Genomic DNA, 13,809 nt, shown 5'->3' with positions numbered 1-13,809 from the left:
TTTGGTACGAAATTGTTCGTATGCCATATGCATGTGAAAGTCTGTGGTGCATAGAATCGAATAAAATACTCTGAGCCAAAGTAAGAAACGTTTTGGATGTTTGGTTTTGGTTTGCAAAAAGCGAGGGGTTTCTAGAATTTCGTACAATATTTTTTCTAGCTTTGCTGACTGTTTTGGAATTCTTTTTATGATTCTTGTACTGCTCATCCCAATAAGAGTAGTCTTGCTCTTGTCTTGTGGTTTTTGTTTGTTGTTTAAGCATGCATCAGTGCTCCCATGATAACATGTGTGCCTAACTTATTCATTCTATAAAAAAAATCATGCAACGAATTTTTACATATTTGCATGTCAGGTGGTAGAGATTGATTGCCTTCTACATGCATGTGTGTCATAGATGGATTATTTTGAGAATCAGAAAGAATCAACTGGTATAAGTCCCGACATTCAGATGTTGGAAGGGAGCCAGAACACATTAAGCTGTACACTATCAAAAGTTATATCACGGTATAACAAACCAAAGAAGGCGCATATAACTAGAGTTGCACCGCAAGGTACATATTTTCACTACGTTTGTTATTCTTTCTCTTTAGCTATATTAGTCTCTTATTCATCTGTTTTGTTACAGATTATATTTGTACTGAAGAAGATATTGCTATTGTCGAATCCATCAAATCATTACCTGAAAATAGAATGCTTGTGGACATCGACGATGCATTTGTAGACAAGTTCCATTTCGAATGCCTTCTACAGCCTAACGAATTCTTAAATGATGAAGTAAGTACACATGCATAAATCAGTTATATAACACGGTCCTATAATTTAATCATAATTTTTAACTTGTAACTATAGGTCATAAGCGCATATATTCATTGTATAAGGGCTGAAGAGCATCTACATTATAGGGCTGGTGCAAAAGTCTTCCTAGAGAATACTTACATTTCTAGCATTCTAAAGCGTGATGGCGAGCTTACGGTGGACAAAATAGATCCTAGGCATGACACCATCGAAAAAAGGGTGGACAATTATCTGGAGCATGATATGGTAATGATCGACACCATATCTATCAATTTTATGTTAATTTTATGTTAATATATCTGTGACTAATGCTTACGACAAATATGTGCTTTAGGTATTTATTCCAATTAATATCACACGATGCCATTGGTACTTAGCAGTTGTGAACGCCCAAAAATACGAGATACATGTTCTCGACTCGCTAGGGCCTACAATGGACCGCAACGACCTCACTCTTACTGTGAGTATTTATATAACTTCTCCATGTGTGATGTTCAAGGAAATAGAGCAATGTACACAAGAAAAGGCACGGTTCTTGAATACTAAGTACTGATGGGATTCATTCAAGTATCTTGAAAAATTGGAGAAATTATACCATTTCTTTGACGAGAACGGTCCATTTTTTTACGTGTAGGAAGAACAGTTTCTTTTTCCAGGATAGCTGTGGCCAAATTGATCCAACTGATCTCCCAAGCCTGAAAAATGGACATCTTCTCTTCACATAAAAACTTGTACCCGAACAGTTGCTACATGGCTCTTACCTCTTACTACCCAATTCCAATTCCAAGCACAACATTAACAAATTCTCGATTTCCAATATTAACAGAAGACTACATAGCAGAGCCTCTTCTTTTGTTTTTTTTTGTTTTCTTTTCTCTTCTTTCATTATACTTTGTTTTCTTTTCTGTTCTTTCATTATAATATAATAAGACTTTTTTTGTTATTAATATAATATTAGTCTTTTTTTGGTTATTATCTTACCTTTGATTCTACTATTTCTATTTAACAGATAAGAGGATTGGAGAAACAAATAAATATTGTATCACAGTTGAAAGAGTTTAAAGACCACAAGTGGCAAGACCTCAGGGTTGGAACATGGCCTGTTATAGAGAAATTCTCAGAGGCAATACAAACTGACAGGTATACTAAAACATCATTGCTTGTTGAAATAATTACCTTTCATTGATTGATTAAATTAAATTAATAACTAAATGAAGTTTCTGCAATACTGTAGCGTCTCTTGTGGTCTATTCATGCTAAACTTCATGGAATATTGGACAGGAGATAAACTATCTGATAGTGTGACTCAGGTATTTTAAGCTAGATCATAAAGGTTTGCGACATGTTTAAATATTTATATTATATTTAGATATCCGATTAATTTCAATTACAATTTTGTAGCGTGATATGACGAATTTCAGACTAAAACTAGGAGCAATTTTGTTGGACTCCAAACTAAACACGAGGAAAGAACATTCATATTTCAAACATGACAGCGAAGAAGAAAAAAGTTCAGATGATGCTGTGATGGTAGAGAGTCCTGCCAAGTGTGGCAAATTTTTGAAGACATCACATCAGACGGAAGATCAATCGTTACTATGTGCTCTTCCTATTGTCACCATGCCGACAAATGCATCTGAGTTAGTAGGCGAGCTTTGCAAATTTATCATGTCTATAGACCATGCTGAAACTTTGGAGTACGTCTATCTAATTCCATATAATATGTATTGTTTATATACATTATTTTTATTTGTTATTGCATCTAATGCAATACATTGTTTTGTAGGAAAGAATGGATTTGGAGCTATGAGCCTCAACCGATTAGTTTAAGCCTAAAAAAGATACAGGAAATAATCGATGTGCAAAAGCCTATGGACAAGGATTGTTTCAACATGGGTGTGAGGATGTTCGCTTGCGACGAGATCAACTTGTTAATGGACACCCAATATCACTACATGGACCTTCAGTTCTGGGTACGATATAATATATTCATGTAATTATCATGTTTGCACATAATCTTACGAACTTTCTTATTTATCATAGTTGTTGTGTGACTTCGGACGACATCCAAAATATAAAAGGAAGCTTGATGTCCAATTGTTGGCAAAAACATTTGATACGTGGCCTGGGATGGTGTACAATATTTCACAGTGCAAGTTGGTATGTGCAAGTTGGTATGTTTTGTTTCGTTGTTTATTTGTGTCGTGGTTTAGTTTCTCCTAACAATAGTGACTGTTGTTTATAGATTCTATTACCGATATGTCAACATGGGCATTTCATACTATTTGCATTCGACATGGAGGCTAGAAGTGTATCGGTATTGGACCCACTGCCTATACCGGATTTTTTTAAAGGACATGAACTCATATGCTTCTATCTATTGAGAACTCTCAAAATTTCCAATAAATTGAATCTAGCTTTAGAAGTAGCAAACCCCCCGTGGAATGATGACATATGTGATTGGCGTCGTATACTACCAAATTGTGTTCCAAAGACAAAGGATTGGTAAATTTCTTACAACATCGGTTATATCAATTAGACTATCAACGTATATGTAACATTTTTTTTCTTCTGCAGGTTCGACTCGGGGTTTTTTGTTATTAACTTCATGCGCGCGTGGAACGGTAAACAACTACAACCACCGATTTGCACTGTGAGTGTTCTCAACAGAATTGTTGTTTACATTAAGCAATTGGACATCTGGTTATGCACTTTTTTGACAATTACAATGAAATATAATTCGATTACAGGATGTGCGCGAACTTAGAAAGAAGTTCTTGGTTGACCTGCTGAAATACAATGGGAATGAATCAAAAGACAACATCCCTGAAGTTGTACAAGAATTAGTTAAACGCATCAGATAGTGCATCGTTTCGGAATGAAAGATTAGTGTGCTATTATTTTTGCTTATGACTATTGTACCGTTTAATTTTTCTCTTTAACTAAGTTTTTGCTCATAACTTTGGTTATCTATAATTGTAATAGGTTACCGTAAACATCTACCGTAATACTTGATGTTACCTTGTGCAATTTATCTTCCGTTGCAACGCACGGGCCCTCAACTAGTACCTGTAATAAAAGGAAAAACATTATCAGCTAGCGCGATAAGTATTGTGAGGCGGAGAACTGCCTAGACGGGCAAGATGAACAAGATCTTACGGGTTTGGTGTTTTAAAACTAGCTAGCCTGTTGAAGCGTGTAACCGCTCACGAGGTCGCATACATCTATTTATTATTCGACAATACGCGTGGTAGAGAATACACCAAGAATACACGTTGCCAAATAGGTCATGCCTATTAGACTGATCTTAGACTGATCCGAGCTTCGTTACTGTAGACAAGATAAGGCACGGTCTGATCCGACTATAATCGTGTTGGGCCGGCTCGGCACAAAGCATCGGGCCTGGCTTGGGCTGCCATCTCGGCACTGCTCGAATAGTTATCATGACTAACAGGTGACACTATTAGCCTGTCTATTTTGAAAATATAACCCTTTTTTTTACCATTTGAGCTATAAAAAATACGAAAAAAATAAATAAATCACAATTTCACTTAGAAATAGGCCTCAATATTTGATTTCAGTTTATGTGTTTATGATTTTTTTCAATTTTGAATTTCCAAGCTACGATGCACTTTTTTGAATTTTACAGCCATTTTCGTGCCTTATGGGCTGGCCGTGCCCAATAGGCCTTTCACGCCATGGGCCAGCCTAGTACAACACAAGGGTGGGTGGGTCGTGCCATAGACTGTGACTCAAACCCGTGGATCAGCATGGCACGCCCGCCAACAGTATTGTACCTGGTGGGTCGTCCTAATGGGCCGTGCTACTCGTTCCCATGCCAGGCCAACCCACCAGGCCCATTCGGCAATCACTAATCTGTTACATGCAAGCCCAGATAGATCACGTGAAGGTTTGAGTTCAGTTCTATCTACAAGACCGAAGGCCCAAACATATTTATCTCTAATACAAGTTGATCTCTATTCGATCTATAAATTTATCTCTAACATTCTCCCTCAATCATAACTTATCTAAGTTAATATTACGCTTAAACTCTTCTAAGTTTCATACTGATAAGAGCTTTGTAAACCCATCTGCTACTTGATCTTCTGTTGGCACAAACTTGATGCCCAACAATTTTTGGGCAACTTGTTCACTGACAAAATGATTCTACTTTAATATGATTTGTCCTTGTATGAAAAACAGGATTGACTGAAAGGTAAGTTGCACCAATATTATCACACTACAATCTTGCAGCACGATGATAAAATATGCCTAATTCATCGAGCAATGTTTATACCCACATAACATTTACCATTGCATTAACTAGTGCCTTATATTCTTCTTCTGTACTTGATCTCGACATTGTTACTTATTTTCGTGTACTCCATGATATAAGTTTTGCTCCTAGAAACACAAGAAATCCTCTAGTAGATCTTCCGTCATTAGAACTGAAGGCGATATGCCCTAGAGGCAATTATAGATATAATTGTATCACACGTCTATATTCATGTACTACCGAATAATGTGTTATTCCAAGAATGATTATCGTTTACATTAATTGGTAAGTATATGACTTGTTCATGAAACTATTTATTTATATCATGATGTTATTCTTAGTCGATCTCTGGTCGCATATCATTGTGATGATACATAAGACTAGCACATGTATTGATTGATGATCACGTTTTATGGATCATAGGTATAAATATTTCATATCAATAATGTGGACAATTATGTTAGAGAACATGAAGTTGGATAGGCCCATCTTGAGATACTGCTGGGATTGTTATTTATGATGTGCTATCAGTTGTTATCTCAAATGGTGTACCTGCAGGATCCTTAGACCTAAGATCGTCATTGATTTTCAGAATGTGTAGTGGCATATTTTGAGACTACCAAACGCTATTCCATAACTGGGTAGTCATAAAGGTAGTTTTAATGTTTGTTATGAAACATGTCGTGGGGTATGAACGATTAAGATGAAGTTTGCCCATCCTTGATAATGGGAGAAATATATCTGGACCCTTCAAGGTAGTTGGATTGAGAAAGTGCATGACCATGCCAATATGATTAAAGATTTAATCATGATGAATCCACTACTTGATCGAATGATTGGTTGAGCTATCACAAGGGTGGCACGTATCTCGTTTTGAGCTTGACTGGTATCATGAGGCGAAGGGATCGGTGCATATGTATATCAAGGTTCAACTGATATGATCTTTTATGTATGCTCGGGAGTCAACATGTTTTGCTAGGGACCGCTATTAATTTCGGTTTGGAAAGGGTTTTCGAGTCGTAGCCATTTGTACATGAACCTAACGGGTCACACACTTAATGGGTTGGAACAAAACATGCGAATTGGATTCGCATATGGGTTTTGATTGGATTGTGATTCATGAGAAGTTAGAGTCCTAAAGGGCTTCCAACGTGGGAGTCCATTGGTGAGCTCTATATAGAGGCGTGGGTAGGGCGTGCTGAGGTTAAGCTTCTCCGAAATCCTAGTCGCGTGTATGGTGCTAGCACATCAGTGCTCGGTGTTCCTGCCCTGTACGTGTGGATACCGTAGTGGTCTTCCACCACCTCAGATTTCCTTTTTGGATCTATCTATTGGGCACCTCGGTGTTTTAGGAGGTGCTAGGATTTGATTTTTTAACTTTGGATTTGATAAATGACTCATATTAGCTTAGCAAAGGTTTAATTGAGTCAAATCCAGGTGTTGCCAAGGACTCCAACACCTGATCTTTTAATTACACCAAAAAATGATTGTAATTGCCATATAAGTTAACTTTAACTCCGATATAAACTACTGTAATTATATTGTAAACACAATTAGCCATGAAAAGCAAAACTAGATTAGGTGATTATATTCAGAATAGTAATCCAGATTACAGTGAAATTACTAGAAAAATGACACTTTAAATCAATGTAAAATGACATAAAACAGTGTAAAAAGGCCTTACAGAGAGATTTGCAGCCCGTCTTAGCAGCCCATCACAGGCTCCACCTCTTAAATCCTGAATGGGCCTCAAGTATTGGCCCAACAGGCTTCCGCCATGGCACCATACTGCAGCCCATACAACACAACACGCATCTCACAATGGATCGAACGGGCAGAAAATCGAGTTAGGCAGGGAGCAGAAACGTCGAGTTTTTTTTCTTTTATCAATTCCGTTCCTCCGTCCACGGTTTTGCAGCATGTATCTGGAGGAAGTGTCACCTCTCCTGTGGAATCTCGTTGTATCTTCTTTTCCCAGCGACGCGCCCTCCCACTAAGCTCTCAACCAATCCAAGGTTAAGAAAAGAATCTTGCTTCAACCATTTTATTTCTCTAATCATAAATACGTGATATCTTAGAAAATATTCGATCAAACTTTTGTTATGAAAGAATATTCAATTATAACTTTTAAAACTTTGATCATCAATATTAGTTTAGAAATATAAAAATCATACATGTAAATTTATCTAAAAAATATTATTATAATCTCATAAATTTCTTAAATTCTATACATATATTCTGAAAAAAACATAATGGTCAAAAGTACGTATTAAAGACCAAATTATATCTAAAATATCGTGTATTTTTGACAAAAAAGTAGCATTCTATATCAGCATAACATTAGCCACAAAATCTCACACCAAATTGTCCATCCCACCCGTTTATTTTTTATCTGAAGACTCCCGATCCACCTAGCGGAACGTGATGCTACTTGCCCCGCAAAACAAAAACAAAAACAAAAAGTGTTGCTACTGCTGCTATCATATCCACATGGCACTAGTAGAAGAAAGGGGATGCTTTTTTTGCCGATGGATTCGCAGCCGTCGTCGCTTTCTCCTTCGCTAATCTCTCGTATCTGCCTTGATCTCATCCTCGTCCATCAGTTATCCTCAACCGCTCGTGGCCGGCGACGAGACCCGCCGCCTCGTCATCTCGCCCCATGCTCACCTCCTCCATCGGACCAATTTACTTTCACTAACCACCTCTAAGTCAACTAAAATCTCGAAACCTCTAACTCTAACTCTAACCCTACCACCGGCCACTAGAATCCGTCTTATGATCCCACTTTCCAACCACAGGTATTTGAAATTTAGAAAGTGTGTAGAAGAAAACAACAAATGCGATGCGACTCTATTACTGAATTCACTCCCCAACCAACACCTCACAGCTACCTCAGCAGTGCAAGAAAACAACACGGCAGAAATTGAAATTTGTTCATCCATTGATTGAAGAATCAAGCAAGGTACATGCATCCGTAGCCATGGTTAGGGGCATCTCAAGCAGTTGCAGATGATGCACCGGGACCACCGGATCAGATCTCACCGAATTGAATCACCACAGATTTATTGCTGGGCTCATACCAGATAACATAACAAGTCTGGAATCCGCCATGACCAGGCTCCACGCCCACGGTCATGGCACGCACGCACGCGAGCCGCGTGCCCAAACTACTCCCGCTGCTGCTGCTGCTGGTCGCCGTGGCGCGCGGCGGCGCGGGCCTTGAGCCAGGCGATGATTTCGTCGAACACCTTCTCGACGTTCTCCTCGGGCTCACCGATGATCTGGTGCCACATCCCGGAGTAGACACGGAGCGTCTTGTCCGCGCCCCCCGCGCGGCGGTGCAACTCCTCGACGCAGGCGGGGTCGCAGACGGTGTCGTCGCCACCGTGCACCACCAGGAGCGGCAGCTCCACCTCCTCGAACCGCTCCTGCAGCTCCCGGCACACGCGCAGGAGCTCCAGCGCTGTGGCGGCGCGCGGAGGCGCCGTGGTGCGGCGCGGGCTGGCCAGCGCGAGCTTCCGCTTCCACTCCACCTTGAACGACCGATCGGGGATGTTGCCCCTGGTGAAGGCCACGCGCCAGGTGGGCGCGACCGCTGCGGCGGCCCACAGCAGGTGCTCGAGTGGCCACGGCGGCTTGAACCGCGGGCTGACCCCGCACATGGCGCCGTTGAGCACGGCGCCGTCGCGCCACAGGTCCTTGCTCCGGAGGTGGAGGAGCAGCGCGATGGCGCCGCCGAGGGACTCCCCGTAGAGGAAGCAGGGGAGCGGGGGCGGGTAGTCGGCGCGGAAGGGCGCGAAGGCGGTGTCGCAGTCGTCGAGGACCGTCCCGATGTCGGGGAGGTGGCCCTGGAGGCCCTCGGAGAAGCCGTGGCCCTGGTGGTCGAGCGCGGCGACGGCGAACCCGTGGCTAGCGAGGTGGACGGCAGTGAGCTGCACCATCCAGCTGGACTCGCCCGTGAAGCCGTGCACGACGGCGACGGCGCCGAGGACGGGGGATTCACGAGGGATCCAGCGCTGGGTGAAGACGCGGAGGCCTCGCGGGTTGACGAAGGAGGAGGTGGAGTGGGCGACGCCGTGTCGGGCGTAGAACTCGTCGGGGCTGAGGCGGCCGAAGGGGCTCCGCTCGTCGGCCTCCGCAATAGGGTGCACCATCTTCTTGTCTCTCGCTGCTGCCTCGCTAGCTTGGCTTGTGGAAGGGGAGGAGGGATGGTTGGGCGCTACTTAGTTATATATATTGGGCCCATGCACCATTTAGTTAACGTATTTTCTCCTCCTCAAATAACTGAAATTGTACGACTCTTCAGTGATAGTGTGAATACAGTGGTTAACGGCGGAGGCCTGTAGGAGTTAGGGGTTGTGGGTTGTTGGGGTCGTCTGGTAAACCTCATCTCTCAGGTTTAGAGGGAGGGTTATGGGAAGTAGATCGGACTAGAAGTGACGAGGACGTTATTAGCTACGGGTGAGGCAATGGACCGTTGGTGGGTGAAAATAGGGTGAGGTAGCCTTGTCGACGGCACCGGCGAAGTCCGTTTAGTGCGGTGGGGTGGAGGCGGTGGACCCAGCGGCGGGGATGTGAGAAGGCAGGCGGGAGGCGAGGGAGCGAGTGCCGACTGCGCGCGTAAGAGAGAAGATATCTACCTGTTTACTAAGGAAGAAGAGAATCGCTGGATTGTTTGATCCTGATCAGACAGCTATGAACGTCGACTGAATGAATGAAATGACGTTCTCAGTCGACTGAAAATTAGTCGGCCCCTATTAGTTATATAGGAGGTACTCCCTCCATTTCAAAAATATTTTGTTTAAAAAAAATCAAATTTTATAAGTTTTCACCGATAATTAGTTAAATTATATATATATTTAATATACAAACTTTATTTTTATAGAATTGTATTTTTAATATTTTTAATATGATGTTGATTTTACAGTAATTATAATATATTATAAGAGAAATTAAAAATCAAAGTTTTAATTACCTTTTCAAAACAAATATGTTTTACATTCTTGAACGGAGGAAGTATGAATTTGGAACGGCAGAAATATGAGAAAGGAAAAAGCTCGTGAACTCAATCAAAACCATGAGAATTTCTAGAACGTAAGGATTGTCATAGTGAACTGTTTCAATGCTTCACATGAAAAAGTGGAATATTTAATTTTTTTCACTCTATCAAAATGACAATTCATCATCGAGAACGATAAATAGATCCTATTTGCTACTCTATCGATGGTAAAAAATCAAATGCCCTGAAAAAATGCATGGGTTTTGTGAGAACGATACGAAGGAACATTGCGATGAGCCTCGTATCAGATTTCATCTAAGATTTGCACAACCGATACAATTTGATAGGAATTTAAAGGATAAGTTTTATTGTTTCGCTGAAGAGTTGACACTTCAAGAGTTAAATTGCTGACTTGCCGCAAAAAATAAACGTTTGCATCTTTGCACTATATATGCGACCCAGTAGGTTGGATTCCATTATTTCCCGCGCTAACCCACGAATTTCTTCAGAATTTGCCACATCAGTATTATTTCAGCATTTTCTGGATGTCCTGCAAAACGTGTAGTCTCTGCATAACCTAGCTTAGTAATACTTCTGCTATGCTGGTGTTCGCTACGATATGTATCACATTCCGATCGTTTATGTACCAAACATATTCTTCTAAATTCAAAGATATATAGTTCTTCTGTGCATTCTAGAAAAATGTTTAGATGGGAAGTCGCCCAGCAATGCGATCGCACACACCCTAGTATGTTTCAAATACTTGTAGGACAATCTATTTTTTATATTGACTTCGTTGATAGACTGACATACCTGATCCAAATCATTCTGAAATAACACTTGTTTAGTATATTGATTGGTCACCGAGGTTTATATTTGCTGGTTTCACAATTTAATGCAAGAAATGCTCGCAACCTCTGGCTGAAAACTAATGGTCACATAGGGCACAGCAACGGAGGTTGATGTACACAGTAGAGAAATGATCTATTCCCCTTGTTCTCCCCTGGACCCAGATCAGAATTGTGGTGGCAATTCATTGCATTTTCTGCATCAGTATTTGTCTGAAACTGATAAATTTGTTTTTCAGACGACCAATCCAAACAAAGCTTGATATACTCTCGATGGCAGCGTGTGCTCTGTAAAACGCTAAAATATATGTTTATCAATCTTGTTTCAGCTGCCCAGCCCAAAAGCTGTATAAGGGTGTAGGGACCCGTAATGCTCTAAGAGTCAATAGAAACTAAGGCTCAATATAAATAAGATAAATCTAAATCAATTTCTATTTAATTATGCTCTAAATTTATATAGTATTTCTACTCTATCGTAATAAAGTTTTGTATCATAGGAACTAATTCTACAAACTACATATAACAATTCTAGAAAAGGTAAATATGGAATAGTAAATGTGAAATATAAAGGGTAAAGAGAATGCAAACTAGGCATGATAACTTTTTCCCGTGACATCTTTGAGTTGCTGCTCACCCCTAGTGTAAGTTGGAGCCGCTCGCAAGGGCCAATATCTCTGGTTGGCTAACTGCATGGATAGATGTTAGAGCTCCCAACATGTCGATGGGTATACTACTAAGTCTCTCCTGGAAGCTCATCACCATGTAACTACCATTTTGGCATGGTGTACTCTAACCTCTCACAAAACTTACTGCCACTCCACAACCTACTCAGAGTGTCTTGCAAGACAACACTGCCGCCAAGCCGTCTAGGTGTTAGCAAGCATCAAGAGTAACAAGTGTGGATCACTCACTTATTCCAACTCTAAGCTAATCACCTAGCTAAATTCATAGTAGATCTAAAGTAGTACTAATCATGTCGTTAATCTTGTACTGATGCTTTGATCTTCAATGAGCTCAACTTTGGTTACAAGAACTTCTGTCTAGTGTGTGTGCGTGCGTGTGTGTATACTCTTGAACTCTAACACCCTCAAATTGCCAGGTGGGGGTCTATTTATAGAGTCAACCCCCAAAATTAGTCGTTGCCTCATGGACCCATAAAATTGTGCACATCGGATGATCTACTGAGCATATTTTCCTTAGCATCGGAACATTCGATGAGTGGAACAGAAACTAACTATTGATCCTCCAAGCCACATCATCGGGTCATCCGATGGGCTTCAAACTTCTTCACCAAAACATCTATGAGTTTAACTCGTCACCTTCAAGATGAACACCCTCTCTGTATAAATGCTCCGATGTGATAATCCGTTGATCATTGGAACACCCGATGAATCCTTTGATGTGTCACTTCGATGAACACTGTATCATCTGATGTGCATAGCACCTGGACATCTTCCCTTCGAACCCCTTCTATAAACTCACTCCGATGAATCTTTCGATGAAGCCACTGGATTATCCAGTGAGTAGAACTTTCAGGGTCTTCTTTGAAAATTCTCTTGGCATTAATGCCTTGATATATACTCTAATGAGTACACTGGATTATCTGGTGAATGCAACTTTGTCCAATTCAACACAAACTTTGTCTCGGCTTCGATGACTTCTCTTTCTTGACGTCTTGGGTCTTTCTCTGATCTATTAGGATTAACTAAGCCTAGTGTGCATCACCACTACATAATAATCCTAAGAATACTAGATTAAGCTACTAAATCTGAGCCTCTCTTTGTAGAACGGCCAAAGAAAACAAACTTATATATACCCCTATAAAATACACAAGTTGTGGTAGATCTGACCGATCTCTGCCATCCACCTGAGTTGATTAAATGGTGTAGCAAAAATAGTCCTATTAGGCCATAATTATGATTTTGGTGATTAATGACAATATAGTCATTGGGACTTACTTGTTTGTCAAGAATATATGTTAGTAGATCTCATGGATACAATACACTACGTGAAAAACAGATAAAGGAGACATGAAATTAGTGATGAGTCGTAACATGATCCATCACTTATGATAATAGAGTCGGATCGTAACATGACCCGTCACTTGTGTCAGGTCATAAGTAACGGGTCACAACTTGACCCATCACTTATGAGTGGTGCAAGTTGACCCGTCACTTATGGCTGGCCTAAGGTGACCAGTCACTTATTACTTGTCATAAGTGATGGGTTAAGTTGTGATCTGTCACTTATGACCTGATATTAGTGACGGGTCATGTTGTAACCTATCACTAATGATAATAGTCATAGATACTTAGTTCACTAATATTTTTTTATTTTTCTTTATTCTTTCTTATTTTTTTATCACCTAAGTAGCATTAGAATAGGAAATATATATTATTTCTGCTCAAGTTTGATGTAAGGGGTGGCAACTATGGACACAAACGCGCGTTCCCAAAAAGGTGCAGAAACTTTGAGGGGCGAGAACTCAATCTTCCAAGTCATCTTTGGCCTCGAAAAATTCACCGAACCCGACAAAGTTAAGGAGAAATAGATGTAACTTTTTCTGTAGATGTCCGTATAGTCAAAAAATTCGAAATCCGAGTTCATATGCAAAAGTTATGCCCGTTTTACCGGATGCAATCCAGGGCACCTATCAAATTGCGATCGTTTGCATCAGATATTCAGAAATTCATAAAATATTAATACAATTTTGTAGGTAAATTATAACCAGTCACCTATTAAATTTTATATGTGAATATTAATACATATTTTATATGTAAATATTAATACAAATTTATATGTAAAATAAAAAATCTGTCATTAATGACGACTCAAGATTACGACCCGTCACCTATAACCTTCATAAGTGACGGGTCACGGTTATAACCCAT

General features: G+C 40.4%; 2 protein-coding genes across 2 annotated transcripts; one reads left to right on the top strand and one right to left on the bottom strand.

Annotated features, from left to right (window-relative positions):
- The first annotated feature begins 684 nt into the window (after positions 1 to 684).
- LOC133900624 (uncharacterized) lies at positions 685 to 3,808 on the top strand. Its single transcript, XM_062341825.1, has 11 exons — positions 685 to 774; positions 903 to 1,041; positions 1,130 to 1,255; positions 1,805 to 1,935; positions 2,030 to 2,105; positions 2,197 to 2,492; positions 2,582 to 2,768; positions 2,839 to 2,955; positions 3,041 to 3,300; positions 3,373 to 3,448; positions 3,546 to 3,808. The coding sequence occupies exons 1-11, from the start codon at positions 767 to 769 to the stop codon at positions 3,657 to 3,659; spliced, it is 1,530 nt and encodes a 509-aa protein (XP_062197809.1). The 5' UTR covers positions 685 to 766; the 3' UTR covers positions 3,660 to 3,808.
- A 4,170-nt stretch (positions 3,809 to 7,978) lies between these two features.
- On the bottom strand, positions 7,979 to 9,356 carry LOC133900574 (caffeoylshikimate esterase-like). The gene has a single exon (XM_062341763.1). The coding sequence runs from the start codon at positions 9,223 to 9,225 to the stop codon at positions 8,239 to 8,241; it is 987 nt and encodes a 328-aa protein (XP_062197747.1). The 5' UTR covers positions 9,226 to 9,356; the 3' UTR covers positions 7,979 to 8,238.
- Between the last annotated feature and the right edge of the window lie 4,453 nt (positions 9,357 to 13,809).

This window comes from Phragmites australis, chromosome 2 (genome assembly GCF_958298935.1).
Source record: "Phragmites australis chromosome 2, lpPhrAust1.1, whole genome shotgun sequence".
Lineage (NCBI taxonomy): Eukaryota > Viridiplantae > Streptophyta > Magnoliopsida > Poales > Poaceae > Phragmites > Phragmites australis.
Note: the sequence above shows the minus strand (reverse complement) of the source record. Positions and strands in the feature narration are given on the sequence as shown.